The 20,760-nt window shown below is 35.9% G+C and overlaps 1 protein-coding gene across 1 annotated transcript in view; it reads left to right on the top strand.

Annotated features, from left to right (window-relative positions):
* UNC13C (unc-13 homolog C) overlaps positions 1 to 20,760 on the top strand; it is a 181,411-nt gene that overhangs the window by 20,361 nt on the left and 140,290 nt on the right. Inside the window, exons 2-3 of the mRNA XM_085303380.1 lie at positions 7,204 to 7,226; positions 7,754 to 7,818. Of these exons, the coding sequence (XP_085159506.1) occupies positions 7,204 to 7,226; positions 7,754 to 7,818 (88 nt within the window). The remainder of the gene's footprint in view (positions 1 to 7,203; positions 7,227 to 7,753; positions 7,819 to 20,760) is intronic.

Genomic DNA, 20,760 nt, shown 5'->3' with positions numbered 1-20,760 from the left:
ACAGGCATGCATACTACATGACTTGTTATTTTATGTGTAATCTTAATGTGAGATTGAGTTCTGTCATAAAAGTTAATTTTGATCACTGTATTCAAACCACATTTTCTGATTAGTTGAGGAAGAGGTTTGCAGTAGTTCTTGAGGTCCCCATGTTCACCTGTAACACTTACTTATTTTCCGTTAATCTGCTATTTAAATGAATCTGAGAAATGCATTTCAGTCATATAAAATAACCTTTTCTTGATTAGCCTGTGGGTTTTGGGGGGAGTTTGGGGGATTTTTTTGTTTTAATCTAATACAGACCACAGACTCCAGATGGGCTTGTCAATATAAGTTTTACTTCCACTGTACTTAAGGAAGGAAGGGAAACTAGCCACAGTTCAAGCCACATTTTTGACTAAGGTTGTGGGGTGAATCTTTATGAACAGTTTAGGCTTTCAGGGAGCAGTATTACCAGTAAGTTCTAATGTATGCTTAGTTCTGTTATACTTAGGAACTTATATAATGTTATTTATGTATAAAAGAGATGCATGCAAGTAAATATCGTGTAAGGGTTAGGTAAGTAAGTTTTACATAAAAGACTTGGTATTTAGGAGAGTAAATAAAATTTTAAAGATGATTAAACCTTTTAAGCACCAAGAGAGATGAGAGAGTCAGTTATATCTAGCCAGTTACTAGTACAGCCTACAAGTTCCCCAAATCTTCATTTTGAGTTCAAGTGGTGACATATAGGATCAGTGAAGTAAGAGAAATATATGCTACCCTGACGGTCTTTGCACTAATACATTTAATTTAAACTGTTTAAAGTATTTTCTGACTTGCACAAACGTATGATATATTCAAACAGATTAAGTTTACAGATCATGGAAAAAAACATAGATTAAAAAAGTCTCTAAACACTTCAGTATGTATTTTCATTGCAAATGTTTGATACTAGTTTATATCTCACGCTTTTGCATCATATTATTTTGTTGATATCATTGATCTGTAAACTCTAAGAGTTAAGGGGTCCTTGAGAGGTCGTGGAGTTTTACACTTTCTCTCTTGGAGGCAACAACAAATACAGCTAAACTGTCCCCCTCAGATGTTTCCTTGACTTTTTGGAAGTCTTCACAACATTCCTAGGTATTTAATTCTAATTCTTCCTAACCTATACCTGCAGTTTTTCTAATTTTTCTAATTTTTAGCTTAAATCATCATTGTTCCAAATTAAGCTTAGTATCATTAGACATGGAAAAAAACTTATTACTCTTTTATACCCTTAAATGCACTTGAAGTACTATCATCACCTCCTTTAATTATATTTTTTTTAAGACTAAATGAACCTGAGCGGTGAATGGGAAAAGAACCGGATCCTTACAGTCTGTCCTCACAGATTGTTGAACTCTCCGATTGTTCTGACTTTTGTCCTCTTTTTTTCTCTTCAATTTGTTTCTTTGTAGTGTACTACTAAAAACCGGAAAGACAGCTTTCTCTGAAATTAGCAGGTGCCCATACAGCTGAATCACCTCCTTTGTCTCATGTATGATATGTACTAATACTTTGCTTTTTCTTGCACTAATATCACATCAACAATTCTTTCAGTTGATATTGTGCTGTATGCCCAGTACTGCTATCTGAACACAATTACCTATCAACACAGGAAAATCAGGTTTCTTTGTCTTACTCGAGTAAGCGATGCTGGCTGCTGTCATCTAGGTGCTTATGGGTTTACTCAGCCTTTTCTTCCACTACTGTAAGTCTTGAAATTAGTCTGACTTACCTAAAGTTTTCAAGTTCACTAAGTCCTTACCATCCACCACCTTTTTAAAGTTAACAGCATACTCTGGATTGACAGTCAGCCTTCTCAATTTTGTTTTTTGAAGTTAATTTCTAAGAGTTTGAGACTGTTTTAGCTCGTTCCTTAAACCTTAACTAGCGAGTAGATGCTCRTTTTCTTCTCAGGAAAACAAAACAACTTCTTACTGACAGTGCCTATACATATAATAGTCTGTGAAGTATATGACTGTTTCCCAGATACTATGTTCTGCTCCTTTGTTCTTGGTCTTAGTTCTACATATTGCTTTTGATCTTGAATAGCAGGATATCTATACGACTTAGGAGTCTGTGACTATTAGTATTTTACTTTACATTGGGAGTACGCTTTCAAAGCAAATCTCCCAGTCTTCCCAGTTTACCAGATTTGGTTTGATCACTGAGGGGTCTCAAGAGTGTGTGATTTGGATTTCTTGCAGATGAAACTAGACCAAAACATGCTCTCCAGGGTTACATCTCACGTGCTCAGTAGTTAATGGACTTTCAGTGCGCAGGACCGGATTATAACCAGTCTGAATTAAGTGCCGCTGCAACACTTGCAATGTGGACATTGAATCTTCAGCACCAACGGCTGATCTACTGATCTGTACCTATAGCAGTGCACTACTTGTTATTGCAGACATGGTTTTTATTGGTTAAGGTGGTCAACAGTTCACATGTATGTGCCAAGCAGCTGTTTTGTCTTCTTGCCCTGTTGTCACCTCTGTCTCTACTGGTACCTCAAACCAAGCAGTGTGTGTCAGTAAAGTCCTTATCTGTGCTAATACTTGTTATACATTGTATGTGATTTACTTTTTATTATTATCATAAGTCCTGAGGGACTATTCTCACAGCAGGTATCAAACTAAGTGGCTGTTTTCTATGATTTCTTTCAAAGAAACATAATGGGACTTTAACTTGCAAGTAAGACCAGTGATACAGTGGTTGAAGTCAAGTATCTTGTGGGGATGCTTGCTGTGTGCTGTGGAAAGAATGTGGAAGTGGCAATAACCCATTAATCAGTTTGCTTTCATAGAGTGTAATTAATTACTGGGTTCCATTTAATGTTTGTCATTATTTATATTAAAAATTCTCATTTTTATCCTTGATGGATAATATATGTTTTACCATTCCACTACATTACAGAGTCTGAAAAGAGTGCTTAAAATGCAGTTTGTACTTTACTATCATTCTGACCAGCAGGAAAATGTCAAGAAAACCTAGTCTTCAAGAGAACTGTCATCTTTGAAACTACCAGAAATTGAGAGGCACTAATACTATGTTCAATGATGAAATAGTTTTCTTGGCAGACAAAAATGTATTCTTTTAGAGGCAAATTTCAGAATTGTATAGCAGTATTTAGTACCTGTTTAATAGAAAACGAGCCATTAAAAGTTGAATGGGACTCAATCTCTAAGCACCAGAGATGGTTTTTAAAGCATGTTAGGTTTTTTTTTCAGATTTACAGACCAGTTATTAATAAGACACAAATGCAGTTTTCATCTTCACCAAGCTGACCTCCTAGTTTGGCTCTCTGTGTATCCACTAGTCATTTTTTCTACATCACTGCTAGTAAAGTGCTAGCAGCAATTCTTCCATTTCTCCTGTCAACCAAGCTTTATTCAAGTTTGACCTTCTCTGTTTCAGACAAACGTCACTCATGTCTTCTGATATGCTAGCTTTAATAATATCTTTCAAGCATTATACAGTGTATCCTAGAGTGTGCTTCAACAACAGAACACCCTTTAGGCTTAGCTGCCGTAATATTCTGTTCTGTAGTGATAATTTTAGCTTCTGGGTACAGCATTTATTATTTCAGCGTGGCTTAATTTGGGTTATTTTTTTGAACAGACAATCTAATTTGCTGCTTTTATTTGGACTCCCTTTTCATCTTTTATTTTTCTCAGCAATTATGTACTAATTAGGGAATTGTCCAACTCAGACTACTTACTAATTCTGACTGTAGCTACTTTTACACATACTATTCTAAGGGACAGGTATATTGTTATCTAGTTCTAGTAAGTATTGTATCTAAAGGATTTGCTTCCAGGAATGGCATAATTACCAGTCAGTTGGACATTCTTGCAACTGTCTTGCAGAATTACCACTTAAAATAGTACTTTAAGATAATAATGAACTTTTAAGCCCCTTTTCTAATTTGATGTTATAAGATTATGCATGCTTGCAAGGGGGGAAAATGTATACATAATACAGTCTTACTCAGGCCTTTCCCGACGTTTAATTTCTTTGCAGCTTTCTTACTGTTCTTATGTTCTGTAATTGAGGGATGGGGGATAAACTATATTTTTGCAATCATTTTTTTAAAAAGTACTGGAATGATATTTTGCTATTCAGAAAAGTGTAAAAGTAAGACAATACCACAAGGCTTGATGGATGCTTGTGACAGATGGAAAAAGATCTGAAACTCTTTGATACAAGTATTTATAGATGCTGACTGATGAGGCTACTGTACTTTTGTATTTCTGCTGGTATCATAAGCTGCAAAAACAAAAGTTCTGTCTTTACTTCTATACCTTTCCTAGCTTAACTTTCATATTGGAAGTATATGCTTTTCCAGCACCATTTGGAGATTTTTTCCAGAATTTGTGGTGTGGAAACTAGTTATCTTGTATGATGAATTCCTCTGTTGTGTATGATAAGTTACAAGTGGTAACATTATTATTAAAAAGGGGTAAATCAGAACAGTTAATTTGAAAGCAGTTGCAATTGGTGTAATGTCCAGTACATAAAATCTGTTAGAGCCAGTTTTCAGACTGGGTTTGAATAGTAATTAGGCAATTCCTAAAAACACTTGGTGCAGTTTTTACATAACTTTCTTTGAAATACATAAACTGATACATGGGCAGAAAAGACTTTGTGGGCTTATTTCACAGAATCACACAGAGTGGGTAAGGTTGGAAGGGACCTCTGGAGATCATCTAGTCCAACCTCCCTGCTCAGCAGGGTCACCTAGAGCATGTTAGACAGGGGTGCATCCAGGCGGGCCTTGAAAATCTCCGGAGAAGGAGACTCCACAACCTCTCTGGGCAACCTGTGCCAGGGCTCTGTCACTCTCACAGTGAAAGAAATTTCCCCTCACGTTCAGGCAGAACTTCCTGTGCTTTAATTTCTGCCCATTGCCTCTTGTCCTGTCGCATGGGACAACTGAAAAGAGCTTGCCCCGTCCCCTGTGTATACCATTCAGGTACTTGTAGACATTGATCAGATCCCCCCTCAGTCTTCTCTTCCCCAGGCTGAAGAGGCCCAGCTCTCGCAGCCGTTCCTCATGGGGCAGGTGCTGCAGCCCTCTGATCATCTTTGTAGCCCTATGTCTCTCTTGTACTGGACTATGCTGGACTCTCTCCAGCAGCTCCATATGTCTCTCTTGTACTGAGGAGCCCAGAACTGGAYACAGGAGTCAAGATGAGGCCTCCCCAGGGCTGAGTAGAGGGGCAGGATCACCTTCCTTGACGTGCTGGCAAGAGTCTTCCTAACGCACCCCAGGAGACCATTGGCCTTCCTGGCCACAAGGACACATTGCTGGCTCATGGTCAACTTGTTGTCCACCAGCACTCCCAGGTCCTTCTCTGCAGAGCTGCTCTCCAGCAGATCAGCCCCGAGCTTGTACTGGTGCCTAGGGTTATTTTTCCCTAGGTGCAGGACTCTGCACTTGCCCTTGTTGAACCTCATGAGGTTCCTCTCTGCGCAGCTCTCCAGCCTGTTGAGCTCTCTGAGGGCTGTGTTGCCATTCAGGTGCATCAGCCCCTCCTCTCAGCTTGGTATCATCAGCAAACTTGCTGAGGAGGCACTCTGTCCCCTCATCCAGGTCACTGATGAAGAAGTTGAACAGGATGGGACCTGGTACTGAGCCCTGGGGGACGCCACTAACCACAGGCCTCCAACTRGACTCTGCGCCACTGACGTCAACCCTCTGAGCTCTGCCTTTCAGCCAGTTCTCAATCCACCTCAGAATCCACTGAGATAGTTCATGTTTCACCAGAAAAAAGCTATTCAATGGATTGTATCCATTTGTATTTGTTTCTATTATTTTTAATCAATCATAGAAGAATTTATTACTGCAGCTAGTTTTAGTAAATATTCTCTAGAACTCAAAACTGTAGAGATTATCTGAAAGTAAACTTTACTTCATTCCTTTTGGCACACCCTTTCTAAAGGGATCGTTCACAATAGGTGTGAAAGAAGGGCTAATATGTGTAGTCAAGCTTAAGAAAAAGGCCAATTTTGTGGGCTTGAAAAGAAAGAGAGGCTGCTGCAGAATTGATTTTCTGTGGATTCAAGTTTGGCCTTAGCACATTGCTAATACCTAGTAGCTCAGCCCAGTTTTGCTTTCTTGAACACAAAATCGCATATAACCAGGATGGTGCAACATGCAACATGCTTTGAACAACTTACCACCTCCAGCTTCTGTTGTGGCTGTTCTTGTGCACATGCTCAACTCTGATCGCATAAGTAACCTCTAAAATTAGTGGCACAGCAACAGAGCCTTTGATTTTCCTGGGCTGTCACTACTATGGTGTATTTACCTTTAATTTAGGCGAGATATTTTTTCTACATGTATTTGTGATGTACTAGATAAATTGTTTTAAAATGTCATAAAGCATGCTGTATGTAAATGATAATTTTGTAACGTGTATCATGTGGGATAGCTCCAAACATCTGAAAAACMCTGAAGCTGTTTAAATGGTCTATAGAAAACGTGTACAGCATTAGTGGCAGGAAAAAAAGGAAAGATCAGTAAGGTGGCAATAAAAACAATGAAGATTCGTGTATGCACTGTACCATACAAAATTTCCAAACTAAACAAAAACAGATGAAACAGTGTACTGATATTTTAAAAGTGACAGGGCATTAAAATGGAGGTACTTTTTCCTGTCACCAAWTTTTTTTTTCTGCTGGAAAAGGTGAATATCTCCTGTATTTGCATTAAGCAATTTGCAGTGATATAGATCATATTTTAAATTCACACGACTATGATTTTTATTCAGTAGTTATCGACTTGGGGATGAGGACATTTGGGTAGCTGTGATTTCATTTTCCTTGGAAWTTAGAGTCATTTTTGAACACTTGTACCATATTGAGTATATGCATTTATATTAAGAAATATCTGAAAACATAACAATTATTGAGATGGGATATTTAAACTGTATGGTGTCCAACCAGTCCCACGTAAGTGGCAGGAGTTACTATCTATGCCAAACATATTTGTTTTTGTCAAAATATAGTGACAATTATCTTGCTGCAATGAAACAACTGACTATACTTGGATTCAGCTGCTCATTTTCTTTCTTCATTAGCAAATGAAAATAGTAAGTTTTTTGTAACATAAGAGATTTTCTTAGAAACCATTTTGTCTAATCTATATTCCCCCTCTTCCCAATTCTCTTTCAGATAGCAGTTCTGTGGATGAAAAGGTTTAAAATCATGTATTTACTATAGGGATTGTGTAACTTGTTGATGTTTGTGACTTACTTGATCTGATTCCATCACTTTAGTTGTGCAAATTGCATGTTTTTCCCAGCTTTCCATTCTTTTATTCTTTTGAGTGTATTTCAAATGTGTTGCATTTATAAATGGGATAAACCTCACTGTTGCGCTTATCATAATTTCCAGCACAGGGTCTGCTACTGTCAAACATGATATCTGAGATTTTAGATTCTAATTATTATCTATACTGCATAGTCTTTCAGGCTTAAAGAGCAACAATATTTGGGAAGCAATGTCTAATACCTTTCTGTGGTTTCTACCAATATTTTTTATGCTGAATGCTACTATAATGAATTCCAAAGAAGTAGTTACTGTAGCTTTGACTTGGAGCTGACCCTGCTTTTAACATTTTTCATATTAGGTGTTATATGTTTGATACAGTTAAATTTTGTTTAAAAGTTAGAAAGAGCAACTGAATAACTGTACTTTTCTTTTTCTCCCCCTGTTCTTAAAGGCTCAGATAGTAAGTGGAAGTTCCTTGGATGCTTCCAAGCTTTATGCAGTCCAGGCATTTGGTGGGTAAGTACCAATATGACTGAGAATTTCCGTTTTATCTGCAAGTTATACTGTAGTAATTTTTTAAGGTTTGTTTCCAAATCTTTTAAGAAAATTGAACTATTTTAAAATATAGTGAGTGTTGTGGTCTAGAGCCCCTTCCCCCCCCCCCAATCAAAATAAATTCATACAACAATTCAGTTGCACAGGTCAGCTGGAGGGCAAAGTTTTTTACCTCGGCATAGAAAAGAACCAACCATTCAAGCTATAGTTTGAGTTTTATGTCTTCATTTTAGTAAAATTATAGTAATATAATGATATCATTCTAATATTTGAAATCTAATAGGTCAAGGAAAAAAGATTTATTCAGTTGCTGAAAGAGAATGAACCTGGCAGAAGCCTGTACATCTTATTTGTTTGTCTCTGGATAGAGTTATCCTGAATTTGCCTCTAGGATATCTTCTTCTGAGGGAAATCTTCCCTTCCTATTTTGAATTCCTTTCTTCCTTCCAAACTGAATAATGGAAAAGAGTAAAAGCCATGGAATGTATTTATCGATTATATTGCTTAAATATTTAAAAGGAGTATTACCTTCTTGGTTACAGACTACGTAAGCAGAGTTTTCTGCAGTGATGCCTTATTTCAAAGATAAGGAGACGAGACCAAATTATCTAATTTACCTTAAATCTTTTCATTTGATCATCTTAGAGACTAGACAACAGAATGTGGATAGTAGTAAATTTTTCCTGTGGCCTCTGTTTTCAGCTGAGTGGTATTAATTGTACTAATGTGCTTAATATAATTCCCAGATGTGAAAGGTATCATTACGGTAACATTTGTACTGACCACTAAACAGCTTTAAACAAGTCCAGGACCATCCAGCTTCACAGCATAGTGTGTTACACCTCCAAGTGTTTCATATTCCCTCTTCCAACTGGTAGCTGGTGCGATAAAAAGAAGTAGACCATAGGTTATGTTGTACGTTGTAGGATTTGTTGCTGTGAAATGTGAAACATTGTAGAAGATAATTACTGCATTTTGTTCCTAACTTGCTCTTTAACATCAGACTGAAAAGATGGTGCACTTCTCTTTCCTTCCTCCCAGACAACACAAGTGAGATTGCTTTCAGTTGCAGTTTTTGCATAAGGTCAGAAGAGGGAAGTCTGTCATGACTTCAGTTCTAAAGCTTTTGCCTTATATATTGAACAGCACTATTTCTTATTATGCCAAAATGACTTCTCTTTCTTTGAATGGGACTTTCTAAATACTGTACTATCCTGGCTCTTCCTATCTCTTTAAAAACAGAGGATCACTGTAAGTGCTGCGAATTTTCTTTGCTGACTTCTAAATGCAAAAAGCTAATATTGTTATTCAAAATACATCGTTCGTTAGCATGAGACTAGTATTATCTGAAGCAACTTTTTTTCTCTTGATAGATAATTGATTTGAAGAACTATTCCGTAATGTATTAGCCTCAAAAAAATTTACTCTAACTCTCTGTCATTATGCCTCTGTTCACGTAACTCTTGTGATGGAATTATCCATTGCTTTCATCAGAAGGCCACAATTGTGACAACAAATCATGGCAATAAACTTCTGATTTGCTGTATGGTAACTTAGATTTGGTGGCTTCTGTGCTGAAAAATTAGTTTACATGAAACCTGAGACATCGGCTTCTGATACTCGCTACATAAACTTTTCTTTGGCATATTCACAAAAGAACGTATATCTTTCTTTTCTCTTTCGTGTTATGCAATGTCAATTCATTTTTACTTCTGGGCTTTGATGCCTTCGGTTTGGAATAATTTATGACATTAGGTACTACAAATAATAATGTATTATTTTCCACTGAGAAGCAGGAATCTGATGTCTTGACAACTATACTGTAAGCTGTGATCTACTGAAATTAAGAATTGTCATTCTCAGAAGCATTAGTGTCTAGGACTAGCAAAACATTGGTATTTCTAATGAACTGATGCTGTTTGTTTCTTTCAGCTGTTATTCATAAGAAACTAAAAAGTAAGTTTATACAAATGAAAAATAGTTAAACTATACAACAAGTAGATGTTAAGGGATATTGTTTTGTGAGCAGACTGTGTGTGTAAGCAATAGCAGTCAAGTATTGAGTCATATACCTGCAGGAAGCTGTGGAACCATATAGCTTTGCTGTATGCACTACTTTCCATTCTGCCACTGCAGCAGAATTAGTATGAAGTTCTGATAAAATCTGAGTTTAAAATGCATTCTGACAAATAACAGCTTTAAAAAAAAATAATCTTTTCTAGGTTAGGAACTGAAAGCAGTGCAGGAATAAGAAGGCTTTGGGCTTTGGAGTCTCAACTCTTTTTGTGTGATCTTTACTATGCACTGATCAGAAGTCAGGCAGGGAGGAGGCAAGAAATATTATTATTTTACATCTGATAATCTGATACATCTGATATATCTGGTAATTGATTGCACGAAAGAGGGCAGGTGTTATCTTTTCAAAGGTTTAGTTCTTTCCTAAACTCTGATTAGTTTCTTTATTCTTTTAAAAATATTCAGATAAGTAAGTGTGTATGTGCAAAAACCCTTTGATGTTGCCATATATCATGAAATCATAACAGAAATGTTTTTTAATGCCATAGCATCAAAACATAGTATACAACTATATATAGTTATGTTGTTTATAACTCCTTGCATAAACAAGAAAAAAACAGAGATGGAGCCACACTTCTGAAGTCAATTAGAATTGCACTCCCCCGAACAGTAGGAAAAAAGTTCAGTATGAGACTCAGACTAGGAGAATGCCTGATTGTTCTTTTGAGGTCAGGAAAGTAAATTTTAACACAAACTGAGACTTTGAATAGGGACCTCTTCCCAAATTTTTTAAAGCATTCTGTTTTGCCCCTGAATTCCTTTTTCAGGCAAGAGAGGTTAATTCACTGTCCAGCATGGTAAGAGTTTAAATAAGCTCTGCTTCAGGACTGAAGTGGATGTCTGAGGAGTTCTGATTGTTCCATAAGGAAACACTCCGTATCATACTACAGCTGGCCGAGGAGCTGGTTCTCTGAGAAGAGACAACGTGGGAGAGAGAGACTTGAAATGATCTCTGGTTTGGAGGAGAAGAAAAAAAGAGTTAAATTTAAAGCATGTAGAGATTCTTCTTCACTCTTGTGTTTTGGCAGATCCATTAGATCTGTCGATTCAAGCAATTCAAGGAGTTGCAAACACATTTCAGAACCAGCAGGTAGAACATACATGGTACAGTACTGCCCTAGTATTGTTGGAAGGGATAGTGCAGTTCCCCTAAATGTTCCCCAGAACATTTCATACCCTTAATATTACTTTGCAGAGGATTTATGAGATAATTGAACTGAGTGTTAGTAATAAGTTTTCTTAAATAACAGTATGTATTCCTTGGTCATTTGTAACTCTCAAATATGTAAAACAAAAGAGAGCTGCTTATGTAGCTAACATTTACATAATACAGTAACATGGTTTAGTGGTCATTATTTTAAGTGTGATGAGGAAAACTTGCTGCTCGTTCACAGCGCTTGCTTTTTGTTGATTCATGTTCAACAGTGTATGTTGAATGCGTAGTGGTGGAGGTACAATAATGGCTATATAAATATCCTTGAATCACTGAGAGGTCTTTTTTTTTTTTCCTTTTTTTTTCTTTTTTTTTAATCTCATGTTCTTGTTTTCTCTAATATTTTTCAGGAATTTCTTTATATTAGACTAGTCATACAGATGGAAAAGCTTTTTAGAGGGTTAATATTTAAAAATTTAAAATAGCATGTGTAACTCTTCAGACATCCAATATTAGGTTTTATTCTTGAATGCCTTTTGATTGGTCACACATAAAGCTTAGATGAAAAGGAAGTTTCATTTTACCCCCGTATAAGATTTCCTCCATTTRCCCTACAAATAGCTACCCCCCCAAAAAAAAAATCGTTTGTGTATGTATGTAACCTCCTCCTTTCTCCTAAATTTATTTTTAGATAATTTAAGATAGACTAAGCCATAGTTTCTAAAAACATAGTAAGTCATTGAGAAGAAAAAAGATAGCAGTAGCATAAGAGTTACTTTTAAGAAGAACATTCGAAAAGGCCCAAGAGGGCCTGTAACAGTTACCCAGAGGTACAACAGGGTCAGGATGCTCTCCCAGCTCTGGCTCAGTTTCCTTCCTCTTCCACACACCTTCCCCACTTTCTACGAGCTTCATCCTTAGATCTTTTCCTGCCATTTTTGCCTTTGGGTTTTGTAGAGTTCAAGAAACAACCTAGAATTCCACCCAGCCTTCCTCATTCACCATACCATGACTGTTAAGTCATGGTAACAGTCTTAAGTGTTGTTCTCACATGAACATTTATTTGACAACCTTATACCCGTCTTTCTAACTGGCTCCTCTTATTGTAAGTTTACAGAAACTAGATCATGWGGCTGTGAAAATACGTCTTAATTTGTATACTCCTTGCATGCACAAACTAGCACACCCCTGGTCCTTTTTGAAGACCCCCTTTATATCTCCTGGCACACATATTGATGCATCTGGCCATAGTCATGGCACCTCTGATTTCAGGTAAAGGACTGACTGCAGCTGATGCAAGAGAATCTACTTCAGCTTCCTCACTTCATCTCTGACAACTAGTTTTTCACTAGTAGACTCCTACTAAGCAGTCCCAATAAAACCAACTACTGATTTTTGTAGAGAAGAAGCAGAAGAACGTGTTATGAAGTTTGTACAATGGCTTACATTTTTCCTAGCTAGGTATGGTGCTTATCTAACAATTGTGTTTTATTCTTGTATTCCAATTTGCTCGTAGTTGCAAGGTGAACTTTGCAGTAGTGAGGGTTTTTTTAGTAATTGATTCCATCCTTTTTATGTCAGACAATATTTCAAATATCATCAAACCTCTAAATATCTAGACATGAGCAGCAGCATTTTGACCTATTGGTACATAGTAGCTTGTAGTATGTTATTGACATGGTGAATGAAACAGCTCCTGTACTAAGGTATTTGCAGTGTTCTACAGATATACAAGAAACCTCAAGGTATATATTTTAGGTTTGTTGAACTGAACTTGAGCTTGAAATCGTAATGAAAAGACTTGTAGAGTAAAATAAAAGTTCAGAGTGGGGGAAAAAGTAGGCTATTTAAAGAGACACAGGTACAAGTGATGACAAACTAGTGGCTGAGCATAAGTTAACACCACTCATGCCATAGTACAATCTCTTTTCTATTTTGTAGTATATACCTGTCCATCTTGATTCTGGCTCATTCTATCATTCTCATTATTCTTTCAAAAGCCATATCATCTGTTTCCTTCTGGGAAAGAAGGCATTTCTGACCATTGCTTTTTAGAGGTACCTCTTTCTAGCATAAGAATGCCTTATGCTTGTTTTGAGTTTCATTCTCTTTGGTGGGACTGCTCCTGAGTAACAACCCAGAGAATCAGAATTGCTGAGTCCATCTCTTGGTCTGTAGCTTTGGTTTTCACAACCTCAGAGATGTTCTGTTTGCATCATACTTCTGCTGAGATTCACAGATGTGTCTGGGAGTTGCATCTTGGGGCTACCTTGATCTTGGAGCAAAGGGAAAGAGAAAGAATTCTGAGATCCAAACTCTGCTACAAGGACTATTTAGGTGAAAGTATTAGTCAATAAATAAAATGCATGAACAGTACATGAATCACTTTATCTTTCTTAGAGAATAGTGCAGGTGCACCAGGAGATATGGAAGAAATAGATTATGTCATAACCTTTATAGCATGAAAGTTAGGACTGCTAGGGTACTGGCAATTCTTATAGGGTTAAAATAAGCTAGCCCATATCCTAGGTAAGTTCCTCACCTGTTCAAGTAATGTATAAAAGTGATTACCATTTTTTTTTCTATTGTGACTAGGAAGAACTCTAGGAACATAAACAGTGGTATGCCTTTGAGGATTTTGGTATGGCCAGAAAGCAATCTGGGAACTTGCTGTGCAAAAAAATGGGTTAATATGGACTTGATGTATTAAACGGATTAGATGGAAGTCCTGAAGTTTGTAGCCTTAAAARGGGATATTCATATTACATAAATTCATATGAACTAGACTCACAAATCTGCTTGTATATCTTAATTTCTTTCTTTTTTTTTTTTTTTTTCAAAAATCCCTATTTGAAATTTTACAGCTCAAGAATGATGTGGCTGGATTTGCTCTGAGACTTTCAAGACTCTTTTCATCTGCTTACCGGCTACTTCCAAATCTAAATTTGCGCTCTTTGTTTTCAAGTTTCTGTCCTTACTTCTCTTATTTTATATCTTCTATCTTTATTGCTGATTTCTCTGTTTCTTCCTTTTGACCTTACCTCCCAACTCTCTTAGATGAAGGGTACCCATAAGGAACTCTCAGCCTCTCAGATACCAAATATTTCAGTTCTTTTCAGGTTGCCTTCACTCTCTTTCTTTTATGATTGACTGTCGGAAAAGAGACTCACTGATCCACCATATGAGGCAAAAACAAATTGTCTCAATTTTCTTTGAAGAAATTTTAATTCGAGTGTTACCAGACCCAAATCTGTGGAACCTAGGAAAGTCACTTATGTACTTCTGTGGATGTATTTCTAAATCTAAATGCCTAACATTACATTTTGCAGACATTACTCAATCATCAGAGGTATGACATTAATAAAGCTGTTTGACCATGATTTTTTTGATAATCAAGCATGCTGAAAGTTCACTGCTCTGTGAAGAAAGGAATTAAGGTGGGATGTTTTCTGTTTTGTTTTCTTTTTAAGAAACAGTCTCACGATTTTCATTAGTGTATCACTGATATTTCAATATTACTGTTAATCAATTTTCTCTCTTACTGCTCCAGGATGTTTTTATTCTTTTTTGGGTAGATGCTATGATCTTGTGATCATGAGAACCACAGAAATGCATATTTTCAAAAATAAGTTTAGTAGGCTGTTACCTCGTTTGGTTCTAAGGAGGTCTCCATCCTGTTTTTGAAAATGAATTTGTCTTGTAGAACTTCCTGTCTCCAATTCAGGAATTCTCATAAGCTTTATGCAGATTGTTTTTTCTTTCTCTTATTGGTCTCATCTTATTACTGCCTTGTTGATACTAATTAACCCATTTACAGAGGTTTGAAAGATAGAAGAGGGAATTCAGCACAAATCCTTGGTTTATGATATTGCAACAGTCTTGCTAAGGAAAAATCAGTTTTTAGAAGGATGTTCAGATTTCCCTTTCCCTTATGAATATTGAGAGCAATAGATAAGTTTTGCAGCATTGTGAATTCTAGATCTTCAGTAGTATTACCACTGATTAGTCCTGGTGTAAGAGGGAGAGATATCAAAAACTCTCTAGTAGATAAATTTACTGTTTCTGTTGATATGTGGCTTTTAATGACTTCCTTTAATTTGACTCTTAACATATGATTAGCTTTTTTTGCAAAACTAGGAAAAATAAAGGAAAGGAAAAAAGTTTAAGACTTGATATTATGCTGCATTGAGGTACCATTGCCCAAAGCTAACATAAAGTCACTTTAGCTCGCCGGCATCAGCTCCCTGTAATGTGACAAGAAGCATGACAGGAAAAAGAAATGAGGTCAAAACTCCTTTGCAACTTTATTTTTTTCCAGCAGCTGAAATGGCCCCAGAGGCCTGTTAGTTGATGGCGCAATTTAGAATATTTGTTGCTCTGCTTTGGCTTACACCTGGGCATGAAGCATTCACCAGGTTTGTGGTAAGAGGAAGACGGAGGGAGATTCAGAATTATATTTGGTCACCAAGTGTCTTCTGTTGCCTTAACTGGAATCTGAATATCTATCAATATATACTAATATGTCATTAATTCACATCTTTAATACAAAAAATAATTAACAGTATTTCAAATCTTTCATGAAATTAATATACTTATTTTACATTACAAACACAGTCTCTTGAAATTTGAGTAGGTAAGCTCCATTTGTATAGCCTAGTCTAGCCTTAAACTTTCTGGTAACTTCTTCTATTGGCCAGGATAAAGGGTGTCTCCGTTCCCCCCGATCCSCCATAGAGGGACTTGGTTCATTTTTTTTTCATTTCTTAGTATGATATTTTTAGCTCATATTAACGCTCCTTTAATCCGACTTCCATTTGCAGAGAAAGTGATGGTTTTTCTTTGATGGCAATTTAATATACTGATGACCAAGCTGCAAAACCAGTCCTATAATCTCTTTTATAATGCTGATATTTACTCCTAGTAGTCACGCACAATTTTACACCTCCAATACCAGCTTTGCAGGTACAGCAAAAATCATTTGTCACTACCAAGTGTGGATTTGTGAACCTTCAGATATTTTAAGGAGTGGCTGTATCATAATTATTAATTTCATTAATATATGTAGTTCAATTTTTATAGTTCTTTATGAAAACCACTGGCTACACTTTCTGATTATAATATACCAGTGTTGATACATTTCAGCATCTGCTCCCCTTCTCTGCCTCTGGTTCCATCTYCACAAAAATTCTTCAAGTAGGCAGGCAGTCTACCCAAAAGTGTGAATAAAATCAGTGAAATAAAGGAAATAAAGTCCTATCTAGGTGTTTAAACAATTGCTCTAACTCTAATTCTCTTAAATCTCCTAAATGCCTCATTACTAAAGCTGCCCAGGACTTTTTATATGTATCACTTTTGACTTCATAGGTTTAATTACTCCATAAAACAGACTCATCTAATCTGAAATATTGTGTAATTCCACACACTTAAAGATAACGAAGTAATCAATAACCTAAAATGTGTATTCACTATGAAGTGATTAAAAAAAAAAAAAAAAAGAGAGAGAGAGGCCTGACCTTTTCACATTTTCATCATTATTTTGGTCTAGAAATGAGATGAACTTCACTCTTATACAAAGTTAAAAGAATGATTGTCRTTCTTTCCAAATCTTTTATGTCTAGAAGTGGAAAAAAGTAGCCTTGAGGTGGGAGTAAAATCCACTTTATATTAAAGTATGAGATTTTTTTTAAATGACAAACACACATACATTTTTGTAATGATTTTTTCCAATCAAATGTTGATTTTGATAAATAAGATTGCTCTTTGTGAAATTATAGTAGTTAAGCATGTGTAATGTTATTAAAACTTAAATTGTAAATGTCTAAGCAGCACTAGTGAATGTGTACAGTGACAAAACTCTCAAGTAGTCTTTTGATCCTCTAAGAGTAGCCCAGAGTTGGAAGGGAGAGGGGAGGATTTTCAGTTTATGTAACTCCCCAGCTGCCTCTTTTATCCAGTTCCCAGGCTATGACCAAACACCTACAGTAATGGAGAAAAAAAATCTCCATTTGCATAGAAATGCACTGCTTACGAATTTTCCTGCCATAACATTAAAAARCACACTTTCAGTGCAATGACCGCCAAAGTCAATGGGTCAGTTTGGAAAGGACAGAATCGCATTTCAGAATCTGTCAGAACTGGCTGCAGGAATATGAATGAATCTAAACAGGTAAAAAATACCTGAAATACCTGAAAGAGAAGAATTGCATATGGTTTTTCTCTTTCTTCTGTAGTCAGAACTGCTAATAATACTAGAACTTGGAGCTGCAGAATAATCGTGGAATGCCACATTGCTTAGAGAAATAGGAGCTGCCTGAGGCAGCCCAAGTATCTTCCTGCATGTATGTTAGTTTAGGCAAACTTAGTTTAGTGAAAAGCATATAAAACATAATTTTATAAGTATATACAAATAAAAGATAGGCAGGTAGTAGTTTAAATATTTTATTTGATAAGGGTGGAAATGTGAGCAGCACTTTCTGATTACTATTACAGTTCCCTTTAGCCATTCATATGTATGTAAAGGAAACCAGAATTTTTTATTACATGATCTATAGTATAAAATCAATATTTATCTAAATTATAGGGCTTAATCCAAGACTATGGACATCTTTTCATTGACTTCCTAAGTCTTTAGTTAGCCTGTATGTTTAAGAACTGTGGAAAATAATATAAATGAAGTTTAATGATAACGAGTACTTCCAGTACTATAGAAGTCCTGAGAATACTAATAAAACTAAGTTTTTAAATGAATCTTAATGAAAAATAATGGAGCAAAAGTAAGAGAGACTACTTTTGTTAGCAGAAGTTGCAAAGGAAATATTTTTTTACCCCAAAAGAAAGGAGAACAGGCAAGAACCAAGAGAACAAAAGTACAGAAGGCCACCAGAAAATACTAGATGGGGAGGAGGAGAAGGAGGAAGAGCTAAGAAATCAGGTAGAACTCTTTGGAGACTGCCGCCTTTTTTTAGGAATAAAAAAACATTTTGTATTTTGGTTCTGTAATGTGTATGGTAGTTGTTGCAGATACATAGGTGAGAATGACACTGTATTTCTGCACTGACTCAATGTCGACTTGATGAATTGTTTGTGTTTTCTGCTTAGTGACACTCATATTTTCTTAAAAATAACGTTTTTAGTATCATCTAGACTATTTTTATATCCACTTAAAAAAAAAAAAAAAAAAAAACTTGTTCTTTTTTATATTGTTTTAAATAGGGTATTAATCATTTTCTGAAACTTTGTCCTTGCATTTGCCTTAAGCATTGCATTTACTAAAGAGCTAGCATTTACTTAGAGATGAATGTTCGCTTCCCTCAAGGTGCTACTGCAAAATAGACATCTACACAAATTAGCAGTGAAACTTATTTCATCTTATTTTTTTTCTTATTTGTAAGTTGCACAATATACAGAATGTAATTTGTGAAATGGAGAAAACATATGTGTCAATCTTAAAAATATGAACTAAATGAAAAAAGTCTCCTGAGTACCCATAGGTTTTTATGTTTTTATGATGGTAATGCGGACAATACTTACTCTTGTCAGATTTCCATCAGATTCCTGTTCAGCTATACAGTTTAAATCTTTATTACAAATAGCAATTCAGATGACAGGAATTCTGACATTTTTATCCTTAATATCTCCTTTTATTTAAGAGCAGAGTTAACAACCAAGATTTCATATCTAATCATTAAAGACTAAAGCATTTTTATAAAAATAAACTTGAGTAAGTTTTGTTTGTAACTGTTGTAGCCAACTTGTTTGCATAAGCTGCTATTGGTAATTGAACTATTGAGTASTAATTTCAGCTTAGTACAGCAGCAGATTTCTCAATCAGACTTGGAAAAAAACATTTAAGGTATTAGATATGTAAAGTAACTATAGGTATTTATTGGCTGACTCAAGCTATTTGTGTCTGCAACACATTGTACACCTTTGCATCACCAGCATATAGCAGCTTGCATGCTTCTGCATGCAGTAGATGCCATTTTTTATTCACTTTCAGGACCCCAGATGGGAATTAAAATAACAGGTTTCTTTTCTGGAAATTGAATTCTTTTTGTGAGAAGTAATTGGCATCCTGCTGTACTCTTCCCTGCTCCCAGTAATTAATTAGAATATGTTTCAAAACATGATTTTGCAGTTTGGCAAGGTACGATCTTCAAAGCAAGTAATTTGTAAATAAAGGAGCTTGTGTGGGGGAGGTGTATCTATCTGTCTATCTATATAGATATCTATATATGGGGGTGAATGACTCTAGAAATTGCTATTAGCTAAAATGATGAAATTTTCTCTGTATTTCTGGTTCTAAAAACACTGGTTTCCAAAAAGCATGAGAAAGATGACAGTGTGCTCCTAAAGTTTGCAGTCATTTTCACCAGATCACTATTAGAATTTTACATAAGGTGCTGCTGTATCTCAGTGGAATTAAGATACTCAGCTGAATATGGCTTCATATCATTTTCGTTATGATTTGTGGATATTAATGGAAAGAAGTTAAGAGTTTCTGTTTCTGAAAGCAGATAGTTAAATATAAAACAAAGTCAAGATGCCAATCAAAAAAATGTGTGGTATGGTTCCAGTCTTCCAGCATTCCCATAGCTTCTTTTCAACAGTTAATTATATCATATCAATGACATACAGTTATACCAAAACCACTGCAGGGAGAATAGCAATAAAAATCAAACTTTCCGAATACAGAATTTTGAATAGCCTAGTTAAGAAACTGTCTTTTTATATGGGCTGAAATGAAGAAGTATTGCAAGTTGCAATATTTCAGGCAGAGTGTACCATACATACACTGAGCTGTCATTTGCAGAAGAATGCCTTAAGGGGCTAAAGATGAGAAATGCCCGGTTTTGGTCTGTGTCAAAACTGGTCAATGTCAGAAAATACGAGAATTCCTTTAAATACTTTACAGTAATTAGAAATAATCTTGTCACATATGAGTCAGCTATATGTTTCTATTTTATTTGTTGAATATGTTAGAGGCACTTGAAAGGTGTTTCTGCTAGATTTGGCATTTATTACATATCCAATTTCACAGTCTTACTAATGCAGTATTAGAGCTTAACCCTTATATAGTGTTCAAGACTGGCAAGTATGCTCTTGGGAGTTGAGATCTGTTTTGGGGAGGCTCTGCCAAGGTGTATACAATGGACTGAGTGAAAACTCTTTCCTCCCACTTCCTGGCTTCCAGAGCTAGTATGCTTGTACTACACCTTTTAGCATTTAAGAATTGGTTCTCCATGTTAAAGATTTATTCTCTATCAATTCTTACATAGTATAGTAAGCAGTGCTGAGTGAAGTACTTCTAGATTTCTAGCTACAATTTGTTGCCTGCTTGCTGGGTGCTTTTCTGTCTTAAAGGATGAAGTATTTCTTGGACTAAATCAAAAAATGGTGAGATAGTAGATGTTAGTATGCTGTTTGGAAGACTCTTAAAAACTTTCTCAGGTATTTCTTAGATGCCCTGCAGGTTTAGTAGTATTGCTATTTATGAAAGACCCAAGATCTAGATGAGGTGAAAGTATACCTCTACAATTAGCAGACTTACTCAGCGAGAAAGATTTATTGCCAGAGAGTCTGGAAAATATGAGTAGGGCACAGGCACAGTTTGCAGCTTCACTTTTGAGATGTCTGTTGCCCTTCTTTTCTAACTTTCACATATTTTTTCACTG

Source organism: Rhea americana, unplaced genomic scaffold, assembly GCF_003343005.1.
Source record: "Rhea americana isolate MKP2758 unplaced genomic scaffold, rheAme1 scaffold_2, whole genome shotgun sequence".
Classification (NCBI taxonomy): domain Eukaryota; kingdom Metazoa; phylum Chordata; class Aves; order Rheiformes; family Rheidae; genus Rhea; species Rhea americana.
The sequence above is the reverse complement of the archived record's forward strand: the minus strand, read 5'-3'. Positions and strand labels throughout refer to the sequence as shown.